Below are 26681 nucleotides of genomic sequence, written 5' to 3'. Positions count from 1 at the left end.
CTTTATATCACCTTATTAAAACTCTGTGCTTTGGTTTTTATATTTTATATATTTTTTATTTTTGTAAAATACTTTTTATATAATATACCAAACTTAATTTCTGTTTTTTTTTTTCAAGCATTCATTGATTTTTGGAGCTTTTACAGCAAATAACAAGATCAAAATACTATATTTAACATGTCCTGTTCTTTATTAACTAAAAGCTAGTACCAGTGTTTTGCACAAGTACACAATCACATAGTGCCATTCTTAAAGCATGATCATTTTTTATTTACAAGCCTAAAAAACTACACAGAACAAATTGCCTTAAAAAACTACACAGAGCAAAACTGGTTTCATTTGTTTTCATTTGAGTGCTTTCACTGAGTTATACATTTAACCAGAAGTTTTTCCATATTAAACATCTGCCCCTACACTAAACCCATTCTATAATTACCTCAAGTCGAGTAATAAGCAAAGAAACACTGGGACATTCAAAAAATGTTCATCACTGATGCTGTCAGTAATTTAAGCAAAGCAGATCATAACATACCTTCGTTCAATGGCCAGTGAGTTTCACGTGATTCAATCAAGTGGCAAAAAAATTTACAAACACACACACACACACACCTTCAATCATTTTACTGTGAGAAAACAAACCCCACATAAAAAAAACCTTTCAAAATAAAAATACAAATGAATAAATATGTATCAATACAATAAATTAATTTTTATAAAATATTGAAGGAAAAGATCATGATCAACACAAATGAGAAGAACGACATCAGACATCTAGATAAGAAAATGTCACATAGAAGATACAATTTTCTGAACCGATGTCTAATGAAATGAAAGCAAAATAATGTGGATGTTTACACCAAAAAAGGAGCAGTGTGGAAAACGGATGATCAGGACCATGACGTTGCTTGTAAACACAACAAGAAATGCCACATACAAATATAAAAATGAGGTAAGATGGTGTTAACCTTAAACATTATACTATACCGCTTTTGCAGTATTCTTATTTGGTGTAAAAGTTTAGGTCACTTAAATTTGGCTAGAACAAAATTCTCGGTATTTTTGGAAATGGAAAAAAAAAGTTATTAACCAATCATTTTCCTTTCCCCAAAGTAATAGAAAATGGGAAGAAATCTAGTGGATCTGGTTAACTTAAAACAGTTAGGCAGAGGAAAATCAAATTTTGGTACCTTTTTTGTGATCTACACAAAACAATTAATTTTCTTTGCTAATTTTTACACATTAGTGCATCATTACAGAAAAAAAGAATGAATTATTTAGCAGACCAGGCAGTGCAGAAGGTAAAAAGAAAAAAGAAAAAAAAAGTGTCCCATAAGTAGTAGCCTAGGCAACGTTATGTTTAAACTTGTACAAAACTACAGGCTGAATTTGGAGCACACATGCTCCTGAACCATTCACCCGCACCACTACATTCAGTGAGACAGCAGCACAAGGCATCAGAGTTTTAGCATACACATGTTCTTTCATGTGAGCTCAGTGTCATGCGATTTTAATATGAAATATGAATAACTTCTTCCTATATCCTGGACCACATGCAGCAAGAGCTCACCTGCTTGTGACCAGTCTAAAAAATGTTTAAAATGTTCACAACAACAGGTGACATCACTGGACATGTTTTAGAAAGGGAATGTGTTACTATTTCATGTAGTCAACAACGAATGTAGTCGTCAGTCTAATATCTGTCTGTGCACGACTGCAGCAAAGGCTGGAGTAAAGATACATTATGTTTCTTGTTTCACTGGACTTTTAAAATATTGTCCAATCAGTCATGGCTATAGACATGTTTCATATCACCTCATGTTTGTAATTCCTCAAGGTCAAGGGTGGAAAACGTAGTGAGAAATTGTATTTAAATATAAATATCAAATCAAAACCTTACTTAATAAAAGAGGAGGTCTCCAACCAAAAATATACTCAAGTGAAAGTAAAGCATTGTGCTGCTCTTACAATTAAACGTCTAAAGTATTTAAATAATTAACTGTAAGCAATATGTAAACAATGAAATTAAGTTAATCATGTTTTCATGTGAAAAGTAAATTTCATTATTTATCCACTTACCTATTACTTTCATTACTTTTTTTTACTTACTGTATCTACTTAACTGTATGATGTTAATTTAACTTTTATTTCAAGCAACTACACTATTTTGCTTGAAACATCATCTAGCAAATCCTTGCTGCTCATCTGCATGACTAGTTCTATGTATTTTTCTAATGCATTATTCAGAAGTAAAATATTATATACATAACAGACATTTAACATAAGCTAGAATCTGACTTGCTGCCTAGCCAATTTATGTATGTTAGGTACTGATATTGATACTGAACTGGTCATATATAACGACTTTATTCACATTAGCAAATGAAGATAATGTAGATAAATCTACTTCAAATTAGATGGAGATGCCTTCTAGGGAGGCAAAGGAGACAATTACTTTTCAAATACAAGACGTTGCTCCCTCTAGCATATGGAAACATTTCGCTGAGGTAGGGCTGGGCTGTTCATCCTCAAATTAGACACTGCAGTTTTGTAACATACTTATTCAGAAATAACAATTCTTGATATTTTTTTTTCTACATTCATGAACTTGATTGGATGCGACGAGCATAGTCATTAATTGTTTTGTAACAAATATTTTGTATGTCTAAATGAAAGGGTACAGCTTAACCAGTAAGTGTTTTTGTCCGGGAATGTAATGTAGAGTAAAAAATATGCCAAAATACAATTACAAAAGTATTTTCCACCCCTGTTCAAGGCTTTGTCTTACTTACTCATGTTGGAAAATATGGTCAAATTTTAAAACCTGTTTTCGGGTCATAACTATAACAGCCACTTCCACAGCACAAATAAATGACAATTTAAAAACACTTATATTTAAACATTTTTGAACATAAAGTCTCACTTACTAATTTACTCATCAAGTTAATTATCTGTACCATCAACTGTTAAATAGCATATAAACTCTTACAGATGAAATCGTTCAGATTCTCAAACAGTACAGGACTTTGTTGACCTCAACATGTATAAATTTGTTTTAAATAAAATATTCAGCATAAAGATTTTTTTCACTTTGTCCACAATTGTAGACACAATCCCCCACACTATCCACAGGCAGCCTCCAACCTCCAAAACGTTGCTACCAATATTTGCAGATGACCTATGAGGTTCTCATAATAAAACAATTTTTCCTTAATCTGCAAAATGGGTCTTCTCTTACTGGTTTAAGAATGCAATTACATCCTCATGATTGTCGCAAATACAGCTGTTGTCCTCAGATCTTGCTCCATTATCTGTTACAAGACAAGACTCATGAGCACCACCTTGTGGGCCAGCGAACTTATACTGAGGCAAGAAGCTAGATCCTGACTGTTCTGGAGTCCCTTGAGGCATTAGTGTGGATGAGTACACACCCAGTGGTTGCCCATATTGTGACAAGAATGTCGGTGCCATCATCCCTGGTACTTCATGCCTCATCAGGCATGATGAAGGAATAGAGGAGGAGGAAGTTGCTGTAGTACTAGAGGATGTACGGGAGCTAAGCAAGGCCTTGTCTCTAAGACTGTAGGTATCTGTAGAGACCTGGAACATGAGTTGGTGCTCAGCTATAGGAACTTGTGGCTGGAAATAGGGTGACCACATGGAGCTGAAAGAGCTGTGTAGGGCACAGTTTACACCAGGATTTCTGGTGGAATTTAAACCATAAGTGCCTGTGAAAGGATAATTCTGTCCTGAAGATGGAACAGAACTTCTTGTTTCTGGAGTTGGCTGCTTAGACAAATATTCATTGGTAGAAGGTGATGTGGACTTGCGCTTTGTGCCCCTTAGGTCCAGTGGCACCTCCATGCCTGGTGAGGCAGTGTTGTTTTGAGGCAGAATCATAATAACTCCATTTTCTGAGGCTTTGTCTGGATTGGCCACTCCTAAGGGAGGCAGAGGTGGCACTTTGGTGTAACGATGAAGCTCACTTAGGATTTCTGGTGTATCTGGAGAGAGAGGTCGAGTCGTGGCTTTGGGAGTTAAGACTTTTGACATGTCATCAGGGGACACAATACCACTGGTGCTCTTACTGATGGAGTTCTCCAGTGAGGGTGGCATATCTATGACAGAATGAGAAAATGTTTGATTTATACAGTGAAAGGGGTCAAAGATGAAGGAGCTTTTTATAAGTGAATATACTCTTGTCTGTCTTCTAATAATACAGGTGAAGCAACAGAGATACAACTACAGGCAGGAAGTAAAATGACATGATACCTTTCTTTGTGTTTGTACTCTCTTCATCTTGTCTAGATTTTCTCACTGCACGGATGGCAAAGATTCTTCCATCTGATGTCCGAATGTAGGTTCCTGGAAAAAGGCATAAAAAGATGCATGTCAGTATAAGGTCAGTCAAATATGTAAGGTAAAGGGAATAACAACCGGCAAATATTCAGAAAGAAATTTATCTTACTGCTAAAAGAAGGTGTAGTGAGGAATTATTACCTTTAGTTCCTCTGATGATGTGAATGCTTTCACCTGCACTTATCTTGGTTTGTGTTTCTGCTGAATTGTTTGTACCAGGAATCACAATATCTGAACATTACAAAGAAGATAAATTAGTCAAATAGTATTTTGTTTCCATAAACCTTCTTACTGGCTTAGGTCAATGTGATTATTGCAGAAAACATGTTATTGCATTCCATCCACCAAAACAAACAACAACAACAAAAAACACTGAGTTGTACATTAGAGTTGTATGGTTCAGACAAAATCTAAATATAGTGCCTGTTATAAAATTGTACAATATATGAGTTTGTATACATACACACCTGTAGTGGTGACAGTCTTCTGTACAAAGACTCCTGCTTTCTGCAGGTAGGTGACTGGAAAATTGAGAGCAGATTTGGAGTCTGATCCCATGGAAGTGGCAGAACCCTGGCTTTCCTTCTGGTCTGCCTTCTGGCCTTCCTTTTGGTGCATTGTGGGCTTTTGGGTTGTCTGTGGCAGGTGAATACTGGCTCCTGGTTTATCCTCCGGCTGTAAAGGAGGCCGCCTAATTTGGGGTACGGGGGTGGTGTAGTGTTAATAAGGTTTGAACATTATGCTAAACCAAATTATTTAATTAATTTAGCTCCAACTTTGGTTGTGATTACAACATAACTGGTTGTTATTGATTATAACTGGAAGTGTTTTCAGTGGTCCTCTGAATTAAAATCAGTGTTTATTATCAGCAGTCTTTTTAATTTGCTTGTATTCGTTCAGGTTGTTAAGTTCAGGGATTTGTGAAAGTAAATTAAAATTGTAATAATTTTAGTCAGATAAATTCATAAATATTGCATAGAAATAAGCACATCAACTCAGGAAAACAGGCTAGATTTCATATTAACTTGATCAGTCAAACTTAATAAATGCTTTTTATAAATGTAGACAACTACCCATCCTGAATCTTTCCATCTGAAACTTTGAAAGAAATTGTCTGTTTAGATCATTATGTACTGTTTCAAAAACTCTTGAATACAAATTTTGTGATTGTCTCTATAGCTGACAGAGTAGAATTAAATAAATATAAATTCATTACACAAAATGTTAGTAGGCTATAAGAGAAATGCCTTAACCCTCACCAATTTCTCTGGCTGAAGGCAGGGATGTTGGTAAGGCTTTGGTCACTAGCTGGGTAGTAGTGTGCATATGATGGACGTGTGTAGGGCACTGATGCCTTCTTCTCATTCTCATAGCTCTTCTTGGCTGCTTCCTTCTCCTCCTTTGTGAGTTTGAGGTCTTGTCGGTCCATCAGTAAGGACTCATGGTGAAAGGGTTGCTATAGGAAAGTACAAAAGTAACTTTTGGCATTCTTAAAAGTAAGGTGAAATGAGCTTCTGTTTTCATGAGCATGAGGTTCTGCACCAATTCCTTATTTTTGTGTGAGTGGTTCCTTACAATTCATGTCATATTTGTATTCAGGAGCATGTAAAGGTGTGCAGCTATGGTAGTGTTACCTTGGTAATAAGGTGGGGGTATTTCATACAGGCTTTCCTGAGGACTATATCCATGTCTTCCTGAGGGTGGACAGAGTGTAATGGTTCAGACTCATCTTCCACAGAGTGCAGCAGAGACTCTACTTCCCGCCGTGTGAATGTCAAAACAGGATTGAAGTCATCTATCACGCGATCTGAAAGAGAAAGGTAAGCAGCTGGGTGAAAATTCTCCATCTATAATGGATTTTTACAATAGGATACAAAAATGTGATTGTAGGTGATATTGATTACAGAAATTCCTAGGAATTCAATTCACATGTGCACAACAACCACATACATACAATAAAATACTCTGTTGTGTTTATTTCTTTCACTGGTATTTGTGACACTTTCCTGTCAGACCACCAGAGGACACCCCAGCACTTTTGAGTTTATGCCATCTTTGGCTGAATGTTTAATTTTCTCTGTTCATTGTGCTCACCCTTTCTGTGTTTGCTAATTAGTCACCTTATTTAAGTTCCTGTTTCACACAATGTCTTTGTCTAGCTTCTGTTGATGCCAGTGTTGTATCCTTGCAATCTTGCTATACCAAGCATTGTTTCCTGTTTTGTGTTTCTAGCTCACATGTTTTTGATTATAGTTTTTGTTTTCTGTGTTCTTGCCCTAGCCAGTTATAATCAATTTGCTGATCATCCAAACTTTACCTTTTCTAGTTACTTTGCCTTGTGCATTGGACTGTTTTCCACAGTATTTGCTAAAGCCTTTTCCACTTGCTCCTGCATCCACTTCCATGTTTCAATTCCCACGGTTAAGTGATATTTAAGTCAATTCCAATGTCATGGAATGAAGCAAAACATTCTACACATTGCACCACAATGTTATATATCAAATATTTATATACCAAGCTTAAAGCTTGTTCTAAAATCTTACCAGACATTCCTTGTTTGGAGATCTGCCTGTCGTAAATTTTCTTTTCCAAGGTGAAGTCCGACACAAGTCTGTAGATGTGGCATGGCTTGCATTGCCCATAGCGATAGACACGGCACACAGCTTGAGCATCATGGCATGGATTCCAAGAGGCATCAAAAACCACTACACGATTAGCACCAATCAAGTTCACGCCAAGACAGCCAGCCCTGCACATATGCAAAATTATAAGCAGAGGTTCAATTTCAACCTACCAGTGGTTGCTAGAAATACCTGGCTACTATGCATGCCTGCCAGGACCATGCAAAATAGTCATGAAGTGATGTATGATGGAGTATTTGCAATAAATCAAGCAGTCATAAAGCCATATATCACTTTCTTCTTTTTTCCTTGTTCCTGTTCCCCCAAGCTTGGGGTAGGCCACCTTTTTATCTTATCAGCAATTTCTCTTCTGCTCTGGTAAGTTCCTTGGTGCCATTCTGTGTAAAATGCTGTGGAAAAAAGTTATACACTTTGTTTTTTTTTTTATAGAACAGTGGGCTTGTTTCTGACAGTGGCATCAAAATATTGTAGTACTTGGACAATTGATTCCTATGTGCCACCACAAGAAGCAGGTGGGACATGAGGCAGGATCATTTCCTCCTCTTGGACCTTATTATACTGCCAAAGAAAAACTGTGCTGATATATGTGTGTGTGGCACTCATCTCTGATTACCCTACTGATTAGTCCCCACATATTTTTGGCATACCTCTGTCCAGGTGACTCTCACTGCCCTGGCAGTTCAGAGGAATGAAATGCAACATTAGTTATGTATATAACTATGATTCAGTGAACTACAAAATATCCACTACCAACCACCAACCTGGTAAGAAAAAGATTCAAGGGAAGTTTGGCTGTAAGACAGGGGTATTTATTGCATATACACAATCATACCTCACGTCGTGTTTAAAAGTCTTGGCATGCTCTAACAAATAAGAAGGTATCAAGGTGATTCTAACTGTCCCTGGTGCTTATTCAAGGTTCATAGAACCAGTGTTACAACCATAACTAGAGATATGTGTGCAATAAGATTCAAGTGAGAACAGAAAAAGCTGAGGATCACAAAGGCTGATAGTAAGATGAGAGTATTTGTACATCATACCTGGTGGACAGTAGAAAAAGCCAAACAGAATTGTTTGTCACATCATTAAACTGGTTAATTAGCCTCTCTCGTTCTGAAACTGAAGTGCTTCCATCCAGCCCTGAAAATGATTTAAAAATCATTATCTCTTTCACACACAACATATTTGTGTTAATTTACTTTATCTATGTCACATTTGTGATAAGAACTTTCCATATCCATCTTCTAAATCCAGAATTCTGTGGGAACTTCATAAACAAAATTACAAAATATGCAAATTTGAACTCAACACAGAGGTGAAATAAACTATTTTATATATATTCCAAATACATACTCCAGTACAATTACTAAATCCACCAAATAAAGAACACTAACAGATGGCAATAGAGAGAATCAGACAATGTAATTCAAGTCATTATTTTTTATAGTAGTTTTGTTTCCTGATTTTTGTTTTATTGTAATTCAATTTTTTTTTTACTATAGTACAAAAAGGTCAAAGTCAATTTTGGCATAACAACTCTTTGCTTTTTAAAAAATTGGATCCGTGATCTCAAGTACATTTTATACAGTTTTATCACAGCATTGGCTAGTTTACTAATCTTAGAGATTTTGCCACAGTTTGACAGACAAAATTGCTTCAGTTATGGAAGATAATGCCTAACAGGCTTCATTATGGTTTTTTTTGACCGAAAAGTGGTCTATTAAACACTTTAAGTAAAGATTGGTAATTTAAAACGACAGAAGCTTACTATAGTAGTTGACATTGCGGACCCAGGTCTGCTTCACACCATTTCCACTATAGTCAGGCATCGTTCTCTTGACCAGGAATTCTTCAATGACTGTAAGTGTAGATAGACTCTGGCTACACAGAATTAGCGTGTTTGAGTGAATAAGAGAGAAGCACAGAGAGATTAAACAAAGGACCACCAATATATGTAGTATACATATGTGTCCATAAGTGTGTGTACCTGAAAACCAAGACCTTGTCTCCACTCTTAATGCTTTCCTCAATTATGTGAAAAAACAACACCATCTTAGCGGAATTTTCTAAGATGCCTTTCGTGTAACCTGCCATGATGTCTTTTGCCTGAGAAAAGCATTAGATTGAGTTAGCTCTCCATTCGTTATGAATGCTATCTAATACCTTTTTAAGATCATCATTATAAGAAATTATAATGTATATTAAAAAGGAAAGTGGGGATGGTGGTAACACTAGATCCAGCATTGTGCCTAGGGAAGTGACAAATTGATGGTATGTAATGAGCCATCAGAACAGTTTCAGTGAACTTCGGCAAATATTCCGCAAGTTACTGGAATTGTACTGGGAGGATTAAACACAATTCTAAAAGATACTCTCTCAATTGCTATGTGTTAATGATGGTGGTTGGGGGTCTTTAATTGGGTTAAGATCTGACTGAAGCCATAGCATATGATTCACATTACTTTTATACTCATTTCATCAAACATTTCAATGAGTTTTTTCTTCCAATACGAATGGAGACAATGTAATTCTTGAAGAAACCATGACCATCGGGAAAGAAATGTTTCACCATTGGATAAAGGTGTTTAGACAGAAAACTTACTAATTTGCAGTGCCCCTTCCCTATAATGGTGCAATAGGACCCAAAAATACCCTCTACAGTATAACATGACCACAAGCTTTTCCTTTATTTTGTCACGTATATATATTTAGACAAGTGTTCTGCACGAAATAATTTGACTTAATAAGTATGACTTAGTAAATAATGCCATAACCTTGCTTAAGAATTACAGGTTGCCAAAATATTTATTAATCTTTTTTTATTAACTCATGGCCCCAGACTTTCAGAGCCTAATTTATAAAGTTTAAAACTTACCCATTCATATGTAATAACCTGATTGTTTTTTTCCTGCAGCCGATTTAGAGTCAGTTCTCCTTGACTGCTGCCTGATTCACTGGGCTTAGCCCTTTGACTGGATGAACAGTGAGCATTGCTAGCAGTGATGTCATCCAGGTCCAGATCCTGCTCATTTGCCATATTCTCCCTTTGAAGTGCCTCAAAGAGAATGTCAGGGTGGTTCCAGATCTATCCACACACAAACAAACCAGATGCAAAAATAAGCAAAAAAAAAATCCTTTAGCATATACATATATATTCATATATGTACATATGAACACTCACCTTGCAGCAGACACAGAAGGCTTTAAGTGGGTTAAGGCTAAGCCAGCCAGCATTTCCAGCCTCTCTAAAGCGATTCATGAATTCAACATAGAGGGCACGCTGCAATGCTGTAAGACGCACCAAAATCACATGCTCCTGTTTCTGTGGCAGCTGGGAGTATAGCACATCATGTCCACGTCTTTAAAACAACATAAACATACACAGCCACACATCACAAAATTATAATCACCAACATGATGGTCTTCATCTTAGGGACTTATATTTGACCAATTTACTGGGTACATTTTTCTTGGCATTTATAACAGCACGCATTCAAAGTAATGTATGATGCAGTGTTAATGTACTGTCTAGGAAAATACTTTACCTTTGTACAAAGCCTTCAAGCAGACTGTGTAGCACATGGCTGCGGTAGCGCATGAGCTGCACATCTTCAGGTGTGCTGTCCACACACTGTCCATTCAGAATTGGCCGCACAAACATGTTGCTGAACTCAGGCCTTGTTCCCAGGAAGCCGGGACGCACAAAATCCACCATGCACCAGTACTCATACAAGTTGTTTTGGAGTGGGTAGCCTGTCAGGACTAGCCGCCGACGCGTCCCAATGCCCTTCAGAGCCCGTGAAGTGCTGGCATGCCAATTCTTAATTCGATGACCCTCATCACAGACCACCACATCTGGACCAGGCTGAGCAAGAGCCCTCTCAATGCCTACAGATATAAATAATAATGTGTAAAAAGGTAGAATGATAAAAATATTGTAGCTTCAGCAGGTTCTGCCAATATATGACAAATTATTATCTATAATTCATATAAACAACAGAAAAAAGTAACAAATTAAAAAATAAAGTATTGCTGATTTTTTCTGTATGGCAACAAAACGTGATGATTTCTGCATACAGTCTGGATGATTATAATAGAAAATGTAAGGAAGATGTTTGCATAGCCATGTTAGCATCATACCTCTACTGCATAAATAAAGTATGTAATGATTAACATTTACTGTAAAACTGACCTTTCATTAGCTCCTGCTGGTGGTCCTCCTTATCTATCTCAATAATAGCTTGTTCATGTGTATTTCTGTTCTTCTTCTTTCGCCCAGTGACAAAGCTCTTCTTGAGCGAGAGTAGGCGATACATCTCATATCCCATTAGCAGCACACCACCGTCTCTGTACCAGGCTTCAACAACCTTAGCACGGCTGCTTGTGGTCCTGTGGAGGTCCACATAAACAAATCCAGAAAAATAGAATGAGTTTAGCCTTATACTAGACAACATTGTGAGATACGTAAATATTGTATTCTGCAACGTCTGTACTATGCACAAATGTCTTGGACCTATAACTGGTTACAGAAACCCTCAGTGCAGAAATAAATAAATATTTTTCAGTAGGTGGCCATGTAATGTCACTGTTCCTCACCATGCAGTGTGAATGAATATGTATGTGTGCATTAGCAAATAAAGTGATGTAGAGAGAGCAAAATAAAAAACAAAGCAAAGTAAAATGTAGTCTTTTAGAGTGGTACCTTTGAGGGAAGATAGAGAGAAAAAAAAGTAAAATAGAAAGAGAGAAGAAAGAGAGAGAGAGAGAGAGAGAGAGAGGGAGAGAGAGAGAGAGAGAGAGAGAGAGAGAGAGAGAGAGAGAAGTGGGCCATGGAGCAGATGTGAGTGGGCAGGAAAACTCGCTCGGAGATATCAAACTGTGAAAAGTGAATCATCAAACATTAATCAACCCAGTGAGGGTCCTTATGCTCCATGCTGCAGACGTTTATGGAGGTGGAGCGAGCCATCTCCACTCTTGTTTTTTAAAACTGAGCACAAGTTTTTGGCTTTTTTAAGGTTCAGAATTAGTCATCCCTCATCTCCTTGAGGGAGGCCCATATGTTAGCTAAAATCCATTGAGAGCACATTAGAGCATATAAATTCATCAAGTTCTAAGTTACAGTCTCAGGAGAACAGTTAAAACCCAAAAGGAAAGACACAAAGGATAGCACAGGCAGTAAGAAATCACACATAACTGGTTTAGGTGTTACTTTGTTGAGATGAGTTTTTGAACTTAATATTATGGTGTTAGATTATTAAGATGAGCTGTGATCAATGTAATGGATAACTTTACTGCAGTTTCAGACAACCTTACAATTGTGGACAAACAGTAATAGTAATAAAAAATACTAGCCTTAAAATACAGGTTAAAATATAGGGTTATTAATATGTATCTGTTAACTTTGAAGATAACTATTAACTATTATCTATTAACTTTGACCATTTATTAACCACAGCACAGTTCCATGAGCAAGGCTTATTTTAATGTACTCAACCTAATAATGCCATTTCTATAGGAACAACTTAAACACGCATTTGTTTAATGGACACTCCACACACTGCTCCTCATGCTGCATCAAAGGGCAGTGTAACACACTTAAAGGAAAGTGGTATCTGCCCTCTTTGGCATATATGAACTCAGAGACATCCATGAATTGTCATTATTGTAAAGCTGTAATTTTAATTTTTCCAATACTGAAACATATTTAGAATGGACTTGAGCTTTTTAGTAACGTGACAAGCTGCATCGTTTACCTTATTAAATAAGGTAAGTGAGGCTGTTGAGGGAACAACTGTTTATAGTCTTTAAATATAAGTAATAACAGACACTAACCAGTGTCATGGACATCCTTTAATTAGATAAAGAACTGTAATTGTTCACACACTGATGTGGTAAGTAAGTGATAAATCACTTCATGGTGTGGTGTTCTTTGAAAATAATCATATTTGGAGTGGTAGCATCACACCAACACATCATATTTTATTCCTAACTTATTCAACTACGAGTGAAATATGTTAATGCTGTTAATGGGACTGTAATGTGTTTATGAAAATGGGCATGTATGTTAAGGAATGTCATTTTCACTTACTTGTGCTCGTCATTAAGGATGTGCACCTTAAAATTACGTGGCGTAATGTGGCCAGGGTCATTGTCGGGTGGCAGGGCTTCAGCAGGCGGGTCCCAGAGATTAAACTCCGCCAACCAGTTATGTAGTGTGTTCACCTGAAGTAATTATTTAGAGGCAAGAATAATGGGGAAAAATAAAAAAAACATGCAAAAAGAGGAATGACAGAGTGACAGATTGAGAAAGGGAGGTGAGAGACAGGGATGGATAGAGATCAAGTTATGTACATGTGCGATTATGTAAAATGCTGCAAATACACTCAGTTGCCAGTTTAGGTACACCCATCTAGTATTGCTGCACCTCATGTGGCATTTAGAGCAGAATTATCGTAAGCATAGGCAGATGCTGGCCGCATTGAGTATGAGTACCAGGGGATACAAAGTGGAAACGCACGTTAGCTGAAAATTTGACATCTGCATAGTCTTGCTGTTAATTCCACCTCATCCCAATGATGCTTTTGGCATTTAAATTATGCAGGACTAGAACCATTTGGAGATTATACTTTGGCTTGTTTTTGCCTAATTATACTTTGCCTTGTAATTTGCCTTATTATTATGTATTATTAAGCCAGAAGTGTCGACCATCAGTAGCTATGAATTTGGTCAATGGCAAAGTTAATGCATCCATTCAGATAATATTTAGTTTGTGTCAAGACCTTTTATATGTGTCCAACATGAAAATTCACTACAGCAGCAAACCGCTCCTATCAGCCTATAAATGCTGCACAAATCTGGAAAATCCATGTTGCTTGCACCAAATTCTGAGTTATCCAATGAGGATCAATGGAACGATTTTGATTTTCCAGTGGGAAGCTTGGTCTTTGCATACAATTAAGGTAGTCTCTAGATATAGTGGCACAAAACCAAGAACTGCTGTATTCCTCAATGACCGTCTACATACCAAGTTTAATGCAATTCCCCCATGCACAATTGTTTTCTTGGATTATTCTCAAAATTCTCCTTTTGGACACACTGGTCTACATACTGCTTTTAATGTGGATCATCAGTGTCATTTTCCATGTTTAAGTAACAGCTCGTTCAAAGCTAAGCTGAATACTAACACTTCCATAATGTGTGCTTTGTAGTATGTACAATTTGTATGATTGTGGGTGGAAACTAGCAACACATAAACTGGCAACACAGTGTAACACATGATCAAACAGACCCTCATGCACACACACAGCCACACACATACACAGAAACAGACTTAGGCACACAAACAGACACTCACAGGGACGATGACGAGCACGGTGTGAGCTCCGGTGTGGCGCAGTAGGATGTCGATGAAAGAGATGACCTGTAGAGTTTTACCCAGGCCCATGCTGTGAGCCAGGATACAGCCAAAACCAGGGGTGCTTTTAAAACGCTTCTGTGACTCAACCAGGTTATTGTATAGAAACCGGATTCCTCCAATCTGAATGACAGAGATTGAATGACACAATGGGAGGGAGGGCCAAAAAGAGGAGAAAGCAAAAGTGGAAGTCAGTGTGAATAAAAGCAAGCAAAGAGAAAGTGAGAAAAGACAAAGAAAGATAATAGAACAACTGAGTGAAATTGTGATTTTATGCTCATTTTATATTTACATTACCTGTATACTATATACTCGGTTATGTTGATAAATATATGTTCATAACTAACTGTTTGACAGATCACCTGATGAGGTTTGACAATATGGGCAAGTTGAGGGGAGAGGTAGATGTCACTTTCATCATCTGGGTGATTGACATTGATGAGGACCTGCCCTTGAGCATTTGGTTGGTTGACAGCATCGTTAAGATGCATACCACTGCTCTCACTATTATCCTCATTAGCCAATTTGCTGATGAAGCATGAGACGGTGTTCCCATCTGAACTTTGGTCTACAGAAACACACACACACACACTTTATATACTATCATTTACATATTTGCAACTCATGCACCTTTCTCAGCCCTAGAAGTTATACAGGTTTTTTTGTGTGTGAACACAAGAATTTGTTTAGGGGCAGTGGTAGGTTTTCTTCCATGCAGAAGGCCTAGCCAGTGCCCAAACCCCAGCCCCTGGAAGAAGTGCCGGTCCCAAGCCCAGAAAAAATGGGAGGGTAGTGTCAGGAAGGGCATCTGGTGTAAAACCTGTGCCAAGTTGTTGTGTGGACCAGTTGGCCCACTCTTGCGACCCCTTGCACACGTAGGGAGAACATACAAGAATTTGTGTGTGTGCATGTGTGTATGTATGCATGGTTTATATAAGTTGGTTAATGGCGCTTACACAGGCTTGACTAAACCATAAAAAGAAGATTATGTAACCTAGGCAAAGATGGCACCTGGCACTCAACCATTAACAAACACACCTATTACACAGGCCCAGTTTCTCTCTCTCTCTCTCTCTCTCTCTCACACACACACACACACACACACACAGAACCTTGCCAAGTGTGACACTATGAGTGGTTGGGAATCAGAACATTTTGTACTTTTAGCTTCTTTCACCATCTCTTCAATTTTGACCTCTATGCATGTACACACACACACACACACACACACACACATGAATACACCCTAGATGTAATTTACTGAACACTTACATTTGTCTTGTGCATAAAATAAAAGGTGTGTAAATATTTCTTACCACTTTTAGCAGTACTTGTTTGGAGCGCTGTCACTTCGGTGTTGGGTGTGACACTTCTGTTGCTTGTTTGCACACATACTGCACTTTCCTTGGGGCCATAAGTCATACTTGCACACAGATCCCCTGAAGAAACAGAAACATTCATTACCATAACTAACTTTGTCTAAACACTAACAGGTACAAATATCAGATGTCTTCACAGGCAGTGAATTATGATGAAATGCATATTGGCATTTGCTGTTATTTTTATTTGCATTTATGACACTATATGTACATGTTTATTACCTAGTGTGTGTTTGTACGCAAACCCAGGAGCTACAGTAAGGTTGTTTCTCTGTTGATCTAGGCGCTTGCGTCTCTCTGACTCTTCTAGCTGGGCCACTTTAGTTACTGCATCCAAGTGATGCTCTTTCAACAACTTCCTGTGGGTAGATAGATAAAATTAATTGTTTAATCAATCAATTTTTGATTAATTCAACAGATAGATAGATAGATAGATAGATAGATAGATAGATAGATAGATAGATAGATAGATAGACAGACAGACAGACAGACAGACAGACAGACAGACAGATAGATATATAGATAGATAGATAGATAGATAGATAGATAGATAGATAGATAGATAGATAGATAGATAGATAGATTAAAAAATGTAAAATACTTAATTGAAATGCATAGATCTAGTTCCACATGACAGAACTTTTGACAGAAGTTTTGTTTGTTTTCATACAGTGACCATGATTTTATCATTTTCAAAGCCATGAATAAACCACACTTTCACCCAAACTGTAGCTCAAACCCAGTTCAGTGAACTCCTGCTTGCAGCCACATGACCTCTGTACTTTATTCAATGTTTATGTTACTATGATTACTAATATAGTTAGAATTCCCACCAGTGAATATCATAATGTAACTGTTTTTAAGTTATTAGAACCATGTTTAAATTATATTTAGAATAACCAATAAAATCATGTTTGATGTAAAATACTTTTATCTGGGTTATGTTAGCTGAAGTTACAATATGTAGGTGTGAAAGCAAAGGAAACATCAGGTTTTGTTGAATAGTGATTTTTTTTCTTTTGAGGATTCCTTACCATCCCTTTCAAATCCAGTCATATTAATTATTTGTTGTGTGCTGTTGACTAAAGTGGCTCCCATTATAGCATAAATAATGGCTAACTAGCTAATGTTGTGTTGAAAAATTTGGTTTTTAAACTGTTCCTTTTAACAAAAGGGCAAAGCTTGTGGCCAGTGGGGGTCCATCTAGCACATAAGCATAATTATCTGTACTTAGTATTGGCTAGGTTTCTTTTAAAGATTGTAAACAAACCTGATGTTCCTCCGCATATGAGCAGGTTTTGAGATTCTCTTCTTGGGGTTGTCCAGGTCAAGATTCGAACTGCAGCCCTTCAGGTGAGACTGGGGGTAAGATGGCATCTGTGCTGGAGTCTCACCTGAGGGAGAGGAAGAGGGAAGGCCACAGTGCCATTGCAAAGAATCACTACCCTGAGATTCATTTTCAGAGCTGTAGCCTACACTCTGATCCTGATCTGCAAGGTTAAGGAAAGAGAAGAATACGAGAGAAACAGATAAATATTCATTTTCATATTCATTTTCTTTTTTTATTCCAGTGGGGAAATACATACAATGACCAAGGCAGGCATAATGTTTATAATACAACAAGGACAATTATGTTAATGTGAGTACAGTAGTATTACCAGGTAATTCTACCATCAGTCCGGGGAACAGAAACCTCTAATTTTACAGATGATATGTATTTTCCCTATTTTTAACAGCAACTATATACAATAGAACATGGCGAGCTATTTCTTTCATATCTTAAAAGAAATACCTACTAACTAATTGTCACTAATTGTCACTTCCGAGTACTGATTTAGTTCACCTGCACCTCATTTATTTCTCACCTCCACTCCCCTATTTAAGAGCACTCTCTCCACTTCTTCCCCGTCTGGTCTCGTTTAGACACCGACTCCATATCGTGCTGACGTTCGTTAGAATTAGCCCTATAGCCACCACTATTTCCCCGTTTTTCCCCGACAACTACCTTCTCCTCCTTTTCCGCTTCCACGATCGCTGCTCTTCCCAACTCCACTCACCTCCGTACACGGCATGATCATCTCCCCCCAGCTCCGGCTCACAGTCTCCTCCTAAAAGCTGAGTATTCTCCACTCTCCCTCTTTCCACCTGCTTTCTGGTTCTCAATAAACATACCCCTTCCGGGGTTTAATCACTCCATTGCCTGTTCTTCTCTGGTGTTTTGTGACACTAATTATGAATCAAAAAATGTCTGTGTGTATTGGTTTAATATGTTCAGTCCATTTAATCCAAATTATCTATATGGGTCCTTAAAGAAAAAGTTTTTCCATCACATATATTGTGTACTACAAAGCCAATCGTTGACTGTGGTTTTGGCTCTGGTTTTAACCATTTTTTTGTAATTACTTTTTTACTAGCTGCCAGAAGAATTAAAATCAATTTCTTATCATTGTTGTTCTATCCCTTAAATGAAATATTACCCAAATATAGAATTTCATAATTAAATGGAATTATTATCCTTGAAAACAGCTTCCAAATTCCTTTAAATCTCTTGCCAATATGAAGTTAATATCCTGCACATCCAGAAAATATTGCTTCCTTTTCCCCACAAAAGTCTCCAGCAGACAGCATCACTGATGTCTTTTTTGTGATGTTGTAATAAAAAAACCTAATAATATTCTTACAACAGAATTCCCTCCACCTGTCTGAACATGTGGATTTCCCCAAATCCTCACTTGAGATACTCAAGATTCCCCTCTGCCATCAGTTTGTCTTTAACATAAGATTTAACATAAGGCCCAGTTTGATTAAAGTCCTACATATAACCTTGAAATAATCCTCTTACATGATTGAGCCTTACTCAATAAGGCTAAGGACACCTTTACTATTCCTGTCTGAGAAATTTCTGGGACACGTTTAATGTTACAATCAACATAATGTTTTACTTGATGGTATCTTTAAAAATCATTTTGGTTAAGCCCATATCTTCCCTTTAATGATTCAAAACTTTAGAATTTACTCTTGTTGAAAAATACATAAATAATTTATAATTCCTTGCATAGCTCTGATTCAGAATTTGTCATCTTCTCTGTTTGGGACAAAATCAGTGTCACCACCTCAAAATTCTTAATGCATCTTTTAAACTACATTCTTTGTGTCATGGCAAATTTTAAATGATAAGTTAATCCACAGATTTATTTCATTAAATGTTCTAGTCCTTTGTTATCAAGGCAAGTAGTGCAGATTCTTCCATCATCCCATTTTCCATTTCCATCCATCTTGCCTAGTACACTGGACAACTTCAGCAAACTAATGGATATTATCTAGATGCCACAACCACATCCCTGAAACTGACTGAAGACAAATGAAAGATGAATGCATAAAAAAAGGTTTTGAATACATATAGACCTTCTGTTGGCTTATTAACAATTTTCAGCCTATTATATAACTTCTCATACATAAGCAGCACCACTCAAGAATGACCACATTTGCACAGAAGTCAAACTATGTACATTGACAGAAACAATCATACAGCATAAAAAGATATATTTGACCCTTCTCCTGCAATTTAATTTTTATTTTCTTATCTCATTCATTTTCAGTTCCCACTTTTTTAATCCTGAACATGTTCTAAAGATATTAAAAACTGTATTAGTTGAACTTTAGGTTCATATACCACACATACATGCTTGTATACAAACATCAGGTGTGGGAAGATGAATTATTTATATAATGCACGGGGGCTGATATTTTACAAGTCTGAAAACAAGTTACATAAACCGCCCCTCTGAAAGCAATCTGCCAGTGTCTGCCCAACTGTCCCTGACATGACTTCCAAGTTGTCGGGGTGTGTGTGTCTGTGTGTGTGTGTGTGTGTGTGCACGTGTGTGATGGGTACAGCTAAAAAGTTCAGACAACAGATTAAAGACATTTCTAAATTACAGTATAAGGGATAGGAATAGAGCGAAATGAAGCTTGGAGAAAGAGAAGTATTTTTATTCATTTTAGGCATATTGTGGCGTATTCATAGTTCTGATTTGTTCTTATTCTTTGTCTAATCTAGCAATGTTCCTTAGTGTGAAGTTTGTAGAATGTATGAAGACATGTAACTTACGCAACTAGCTGTTCCCTGCCTATATCACCATGTCTCATCCTTCTGTCTTATCGGTTAATCAGGCCTCTAACACTCAGTACTGCCTTCACTATCTGTCTATCTATCTTTTTCCTTAATTATGGATGTGGTATGCTATTTTGCTTTTTTAATGCTTCACTTTAGAATACTAGCACTATTATATTTGTTAAAGAAAGTTTTTTTTGATTCAGGTATATCATTATTCATGCAGAATATCAATTTAATAGACTATACATTTAAAATAATTTAATATGTAATTTCTGCCAATACCTAATATTACTTCACTATAACAGCATTATACCTTAATGATGATGACCAAAGATGAACACACAAAAACAGAGTGAGAGCATACATAGGTGCACAGTGATAATAAGCAATTAGTTACCTATTCCTATTCCTACCTATTTCTATGCTTAAAACTGAAACCTTCTTTCTTTCCATTTTCAAGCCCTGTGATTTTTTGCAAAGGCACAGCAACATAGCAACAATACTCAAACAAAAGCATGGAAACCGCCCAATGGTAATCCAAGGGAGAGGAATGAGGAGGTGACGACTGTGTGATGCCATGGTGACCGAGACAATGGCATAGAGAGATGTTATATAAGGGCTGATAAACATTTGAACTCAAGAACAGACTATACACACAACAAACAGGCAAACACATCACTGGCTGCAAAAAACACTGAATGGTAAATAAGTGATTGTATCACTATGTCAAGGAGTTAGATGGACTCCGTATGAGTCACTGTTGCACAGGCTTTATCTGGCACTAAATCTGATACAGTATATCAGCTCCTCCAATCAAATATATTACATACAATCTGCTTCGAAGTGAAGTTAATATCATGGGATTGAATTTAATAAATATTTTCATGTTCAACACAGCATACATGGTTGTAGTTACTTTGGTCAAAACAATGCCAAGCAAACACGAAGCACTATTCATAATGGTCATTCTAAATGTTTACCAGCAAATTAGATAATGAGTAGAAAGTTTATGATTGCTACCACTCTATATCTCTTTTCAACGTCAGATCAATCTATAAAGCTGTTTCCTGAATATAGAGAATACACAGTGAATAATAGTAAGACTATTCTGTTGTAAAAATAAATGTTTTTATTTATATAATTTCCAATAAATATTAATCTGTATTAGTTACAAATACAGATGATAATACAGGTTATAAATACAAATATATAAAGCTTTAATTAGCGACAGTACTGCTTTAATCTAAACTAATCTGTATTACCCTAATAAAATTGCTTTTAAAAAATACATTTTTTGCCAGTATATTTCAGTGTCAGTATATTTCACATTTTATTCATATGGACAAACTTTAATAACATATTGTACAACTTACTTCTCCTTAATGAAAGAAAGTGACGATTTGGAGAAACTATCACAGGGAGAGAGAGAGCGTGAGAGAGAGACAGAGAGAGAGAGAGAGAGAGAGAGAGAGAGCGAGAGAAGGGGGGGGGGTGAGTGTACATTCAGAAGCCAGAGGGTTATGCAACCATGGTGCACTGTTTATGTAACAGCAGCCTACAGCACTTTTACTGTCACAACCTGCTGGGGACATAGAAGATGATGTGGCTGTGTGAGAATATCTGGTTAGTAAGTGTGTCTGAGATATAATATTATTTCTGAAGTTCTTTTGATTAAATCCAAAATTCCAGTTAATATTAGTATTATTTAACATGTTAAACCTGTTCAACCTGATAATCATGTATACTCATGTCATAATCATGCATAAAATCATGCTGACACAGGTCCAAAACTGCACTCTTGAACTTGAGATGTATGGAGTACAACAGTGGAAGACGAAACTGTTTTCTAATTCTGCCAGGAAAGAACCAGAGTTTGAGGATACACAGACTGGTAAAACTGGAGAGAAATAGACCAGACAATGTTTTTCCAAACATCTACCTAGTTTTTCTAGGGGGCATTCCCCTCTGACCTTTTTCTTATGCTGCTGTGCCAACTCTGACAGTAACTAATTTCTAACAGTTTCAGGTTGATAGTATTTTTAGACCTATCAAATTGATGTCCTGGTCTGCCTCGTACCCAGTGTTCCTGGGATAGACTCAGGATCCACTGCAACCCTGATCAGAATAAAGGCTTTACTGTTAAACACAAAATGCATTAAGCATGTATGGGAATAATGAAAATTGGTTCTCCATATTTCAGACTCATTGTAACTCTCTTTTTCCAGAAAGAAAGCACTACCAAACCAATGAGCATATACATTCATATGGCCACAAACACATGTCCCCTCACAACGTCACTTTGCAAAGTATACTCAATCCAGACAGTATAACTACTATATAGAGAAACCCAGGGGATAAAAAACACATATTACTTCTTGCATCTAAATTGTGTGTATCTGTATATTATATAGGCCCTACCATAAACTTTACCCATCATATAAGATATGCAGCACTATGACTTATTTAGATATATATGCAAACCCTTAAATAAATGGCTATTAAGTGTTCTGTAATCAAACAAATTTGCAAATTTTGTGCAAGTTATTTTGTACCTTCTAGCTAACAATAAATATACTACCATCTAACTTCCATCTTATTGTTTTATATACATTTTCTTTCTGGTCATCCTACACACAGAGTTCAACACCTAATGTCTGAGAAGCTAGAAGCCAGAGTCAGTTGGCGTGTTACATAAGTTACACTCAGATGCATTATGCAACACAAGATAATCGCTGTTCTGTTCATCCACTTATGAAATTTTTAATATCTCTTACTAAAAATATTTAAAACTAATATCTGTGTTATTGATCTACTTGGGATTTTCTTCTTCTTTAGCCATTCCTCTGTTGAACTTAACTTGTTCATTATAACTTGTTCATTACTAGTTCATTAGAAAAGAAATTTTTCTTTGTTTTTAGCTGCCTGACACACTCGTGCATGATTTGTGACAAAATAGATTGGTATTTGGAGCTATTCATATTCCAAGCTGAAGAGAAGCTTCACTGAGGATAGGGTGTTCTCTTTTGTTTCTGTACCAAACATTTCTTTTAGAATTATACCCAAAAAGTTCTACTTTGGTAGACATGTGAATGCTTAAATTAATAACAAAATATGGTGTCATATTTTGTAAATATCAATATTTTATAACGCTGACTTCCATGTTATAAATTTGCTGACATATCTTTTGGGGGTTAGAGGGTGAAGTATGATAATTGCAGTAGTAATAATGGTGAGGAAATGTATGAGAAGACAGAAGAGAAAAACTATTATGTTTCTCCCTTTTCCAAAATAAGTGTCCCACAATAAGATGGACTACTTTTGAGCTTGTTCTGAAACCCTACTGGCAAGCACACACGCGCGCACACACACACACACACACACACATACACACGCACTGACATAGGGCTAGATTTGAGAAGCAGGGACACTTACGTAACTGAACCAATAGCTGTTACACAACGTTTGTGTTCATAGGTACTGCACGTACCACTTCCTCATTATTACCAGAACTCATCAAGAAGGGACGCACCAAAACACAACACTGACTATTTCTACAAATGTTTCTACAGAATCTCAAAAGACTATGCTCTCTCAAAAGGTATATCCCAAAGACAATTAAGACATAGGAATGTTTCTGTTTTTCCTGTTTGCTTCTATGTAGTGTGAGATGTGTGCTTACTGAGGAAATGGTCACAAATAACTTCTCCATGTTCAAACAAATAAATGTTTTTAAACAAAACTGCCACCAACCTTTTGAGAATCATATTTATATTTATCTCAAATAAATATATTTATATGAGAACCATACTTATTACTTATAGCTTATTAGATCTCAGCTTTTGTAATTCATTCATTTATGTTCATTAGTGTTCAGTCTTTCCACTTTGGAACAGGTTAAAGAAAGTGAGAGTATGACAGTGTGCTGCGCCAAGGCCAGAAACTAGGCCAATGTGTCACACAGGTCAGAATGGATATGTGCTCTGACACTTTCATAACCCAGACAATAACACTGTGTAATCGTATACTATTATACTATTTCTTGTCATTCTTTTAATGGCACATTCCCTACTGTGAACTGCATTCACATGGAGTTCCTCTCTCTAACTGGACAATAGATTGAATAAATGACTACATGATGAATAAACATCTGAAACAAATTAGTTATTAGGAGATGCACAGGCCATCTAGCTAACCTTCTCGATGATTAAATTCTAAGACAACAAAAAGGACTGAAATGACTTGATTTACTATATGTCATAATGCAGTACAAGTCTTAGATAAGTAGGTTTCAAACTGGGGTTTGGAGACTTTTAGCTACCATTAAATTAGATTTATTGTTCTTACAATTATTAGTCAGTTTGTCTGGTCACTTTAAATTAATTAATTCCAAACATATATATATATATATATATATATATATATATATATATATATATATATATATATATATATACACATATATATAAAATCTAGGCAGAAGTGCATTTTTCGTCGGATTCATTCAGGTACTCTTTCCGACAAATACTGCAATTTTCAAAACAAGCTAGAGTTTATGGACAAACATTTGACAGCAAATTTACCTAATTCCAAAATACTGAAGTCTTAAAGCAGTGCTCTGTTTTGTTATCCGATGCACTCGTTTCGGATTTTCTCTCATCAGCACCATTCCTGTTTAAATCACAGGACCCTCTGCCCTGCATATTTTACACTATTCCTTGTGCTGGAAAATCAATTAAATTTGTAAGACAAACAAGTTACTCTAGAATCTGAGTCGTGAATTGTTTGTATATAAACCTACAGAACTATACAAAACTCAAAGTGGGTTATTTGACCAGTGTAAAAGCAGGTCACGAAAAAGTCATGAGGTCACGCACCTGTTAGAGAGTCTGACTCATCCAGCAGCAGCATGATGTCCAGTTCCTAATAAATACCTCCTTCTCTCTCTAGATGAATCTTCTTTAGATACTGACTATGTTCAACGTCTGCCTCTGTCACAGTTTCTACCTTTGTCTGTCCTGATAATTGTCCCTTCCCATGCTTCCTTTATTTTTCGTGTGTGTGTGTTCTGCGGCACTCAGTGTGAATTGCAGCCTCACAGACCAGGAAAAAGGACTACAGCCGCCTTACATAATCCTTCACGCTGGTGCCGGGGCCTGTCTAGGGGGGTTAACGACTAATAAGCCTTCAACCCTCACTTCCCCTCACCCTTTCGTAACACTTTCCACAGCAGAGGGAGGAGGATAAGAAGAGAAAAGGGAGTTGTGTGTCACTCACAGTATCAGGGTAGTATTAGCTAACTGTCCTCTGGAGATTTAAATTTAGGAATTGTATCAGGGTGATAGTAGTAAGCCTTCTTACATTCTTTCTTATGTATTCTGAATCAGATGATTTTTCACTACACAGTTTCCTATAAGATAGGAAACTTGACTTTAGATAGAGCCACAAACATAGGTAATAAGGTAATAAATAAAAAATAAATTGAATTATTAAATAAAAAAATACTAAATACTAGAAATTTAAAGGTACATAAGATAATAAGCTAAGGTGCAAAATCCGGGTATGTGCAACAACTGTGTTTTCAACAAGTCCTGTGCAAATCTAAGTATATTGAAGAGTCCTCGGCAAACCAGAGTGTATGGTGCATAGTGTACAGTTTGTAGTACAGTTCAGGACAGGAAGTAATATCAGCACTGACTCCCCCCCGACAGGAGTTAAAGAGTTGCATGGCATGGGGGAGGAACGAGCTCCTCAGTCTGTCGGTGGAGCAGGGCAGTGACAGCAACCTGTTTATGTTAACTGACTGACATTACATGACCCTTAAATGTATAAATATAATTATATATAGCGCTTGTTTGAATTCTCAAATCAGAAGATGTGCATTACTTTTCTAGGACTTAGGGCAGCTTAGGTTAATGGATAGATGAGGGGATGACTATGTATAGAAGGGCTCTGATTCTTAGAGATGAATACCAAATTAAAGGGAAAATTGATTCTAATACCTGTGGGAGATGTTGGATCTACAGAGCTACCCAACTCCATTATCAAAACTTCAGAAGAGGGAAAATCCTTTTGTACATTACCAGACACTTGTAGAATATAATCTTGTCAATGCATTTTCCTGTATTTGGTTCTTATAAATGGGAATAAACTCAAATTGTGGATAACTATCTTTTGAATCCAAGTACAGAGCCAAAAACAATCATTTCTATTGCTACTGTTGTTATATTGTTATTTCTGTCCAAATATATAACAGTATGCTGTCAAATATTTGTCAACAGTATGCTGTCTAAATATGGACTTTGTTATATATTTATGATAGTTATACATTTTAATATCAATGATAAATAAATATTTTGTGCTTGTGGGTAACTGAAGAAGAATCATTAACATTATCAGAACCAAGGGATGTAAAGGTTGCATGCTTACCTTCAACCCCTTTCCCCCACCCTGGATAATAATGCACAGAGGATTCTGAGTAACACTGTGTCAGCTCATCTACTTTTTTCAGGCATACACATTTATTCCAAATTTTCCTTGACCCACTTCCACAGAGTTCTAACAACCAACCACTCCCTGAAGGCATGCCCTATTTTCAAGAACTGAGGGCACAAAGCCTTTATAATCGCCACACATACATTTACAGCACAGTTAAGTTCTTTTCTTCACATATCCCAGATGAGGAAGTTGAAGCTATGATACAGCACCCCTGGAGCAGGGAGGGTTAAGGGCCTTGCTCAATTGCCCAACAGTGGAGCTTGGTGGTGATCAACAAC

At 36.8% G+C, this 26681-nt stretch overlaps 1 protein-coding gene across 2 annotated transcripts; it reads right to left on the bottom strand.

Annotated features, from left to right (window-relative positions):
* Window positions 1-953: 953 nt before the first annotated feature.
* Window positions 954-25022, bottom strand: LOC131352905 (helicase ARIP4-like). 2 transcript variants are annotated; one of them, XM_058389440.1, is made up of 21 exons: window positions 24783-25022; window positions 17062-17281; window positions 16014-16150; window positions 15729-15851; window positions 14775-14980; window positions 14353-14535; window positions 13087-13220; window positions 11191-11387; window positions 10544-10886; window positions 10180-10357; window positions 9874-10083; window positions 8986-9104; window positions 8767-8879; window positions 8039-8138; window positions 6900-7105; window positions 5991-6163; window positions 5616-5812; window positions 4824-5047; window positions 4498-4587; window positions 4270-4362; window positions 954-4115 (listed from the first exon to the last, which is right to left on the bottom strand). In XM_058389440.1, the coding sequence occupies exons 1-21, from the start codon at window positions 24814-24816 to the stop codon at window positions 3232-3234; spliced, it is 4164 nt and encodes a 1387-aa protein (XP_058245423.1). In that variant the 5' UTR covers window positions 24817-25022; the 3' UTR covers window positions 954-3231. The 2 variants fall into 2 exon arrangements, with proteins under 2 accessions (XP_058245423.1, XP_058245424.1); XM_058389441.1 differs by lacking the exons at window positions 14775-14980; window positions 16014-16150; window positions 17062-17281; window positions 24783-25022.
* Between the last annotated feature and the right edge of the window lie 1659 nt (window positions 25023-26681).

The sequence above is a fragment of the Hemibagrus wyckioides genome, linkage group LG05, assembly GCF_019097595.1.
Source record: "Hemibagrus wyckioides isolate EC202008001 linkage group LG05, SWU_Hwy_1.0, whole genome shotgun sequence".
In the NCBI taxonomy this organism is placed as follows: Eukaryota; Metazoa; Chordata; class Actinopteri; order Siluriformes; family Bagridae; genus Hemibagrus; species Hemibagrus wyckioides.
Note: the sequence above shows the minus strand (reverse complement) of the source record. Positions and strands in the feature narration are given on the sequence as shown.

What these genes read in the sequence shown, in the direction of transcription:
- LOC131352905 (XM_058389440.1), bottom strand. Translation starts at nt 24,816, where the DNA reads ATGCTGCTGCTGGATGAGTCAGACTCTCTAACAG. An exon ending in CATATGCGGAGGAACATCAG is followed by an intron (nt 16,151 to 17,061) that starts GTTTGTTTACAA and finishes ATCTACCCACAG; the next exon opens with GAAGTTGTTGAAAGAGCATC. An exon ending in GAGTACAAACACAAAGAAAG is followed by an intron (nt 4,116 to 4,269) that starts GTATCATGTCAT and finishes ATTCTGTCATAG; the next exon opens with ATATGCCACCCTCACTGGAG.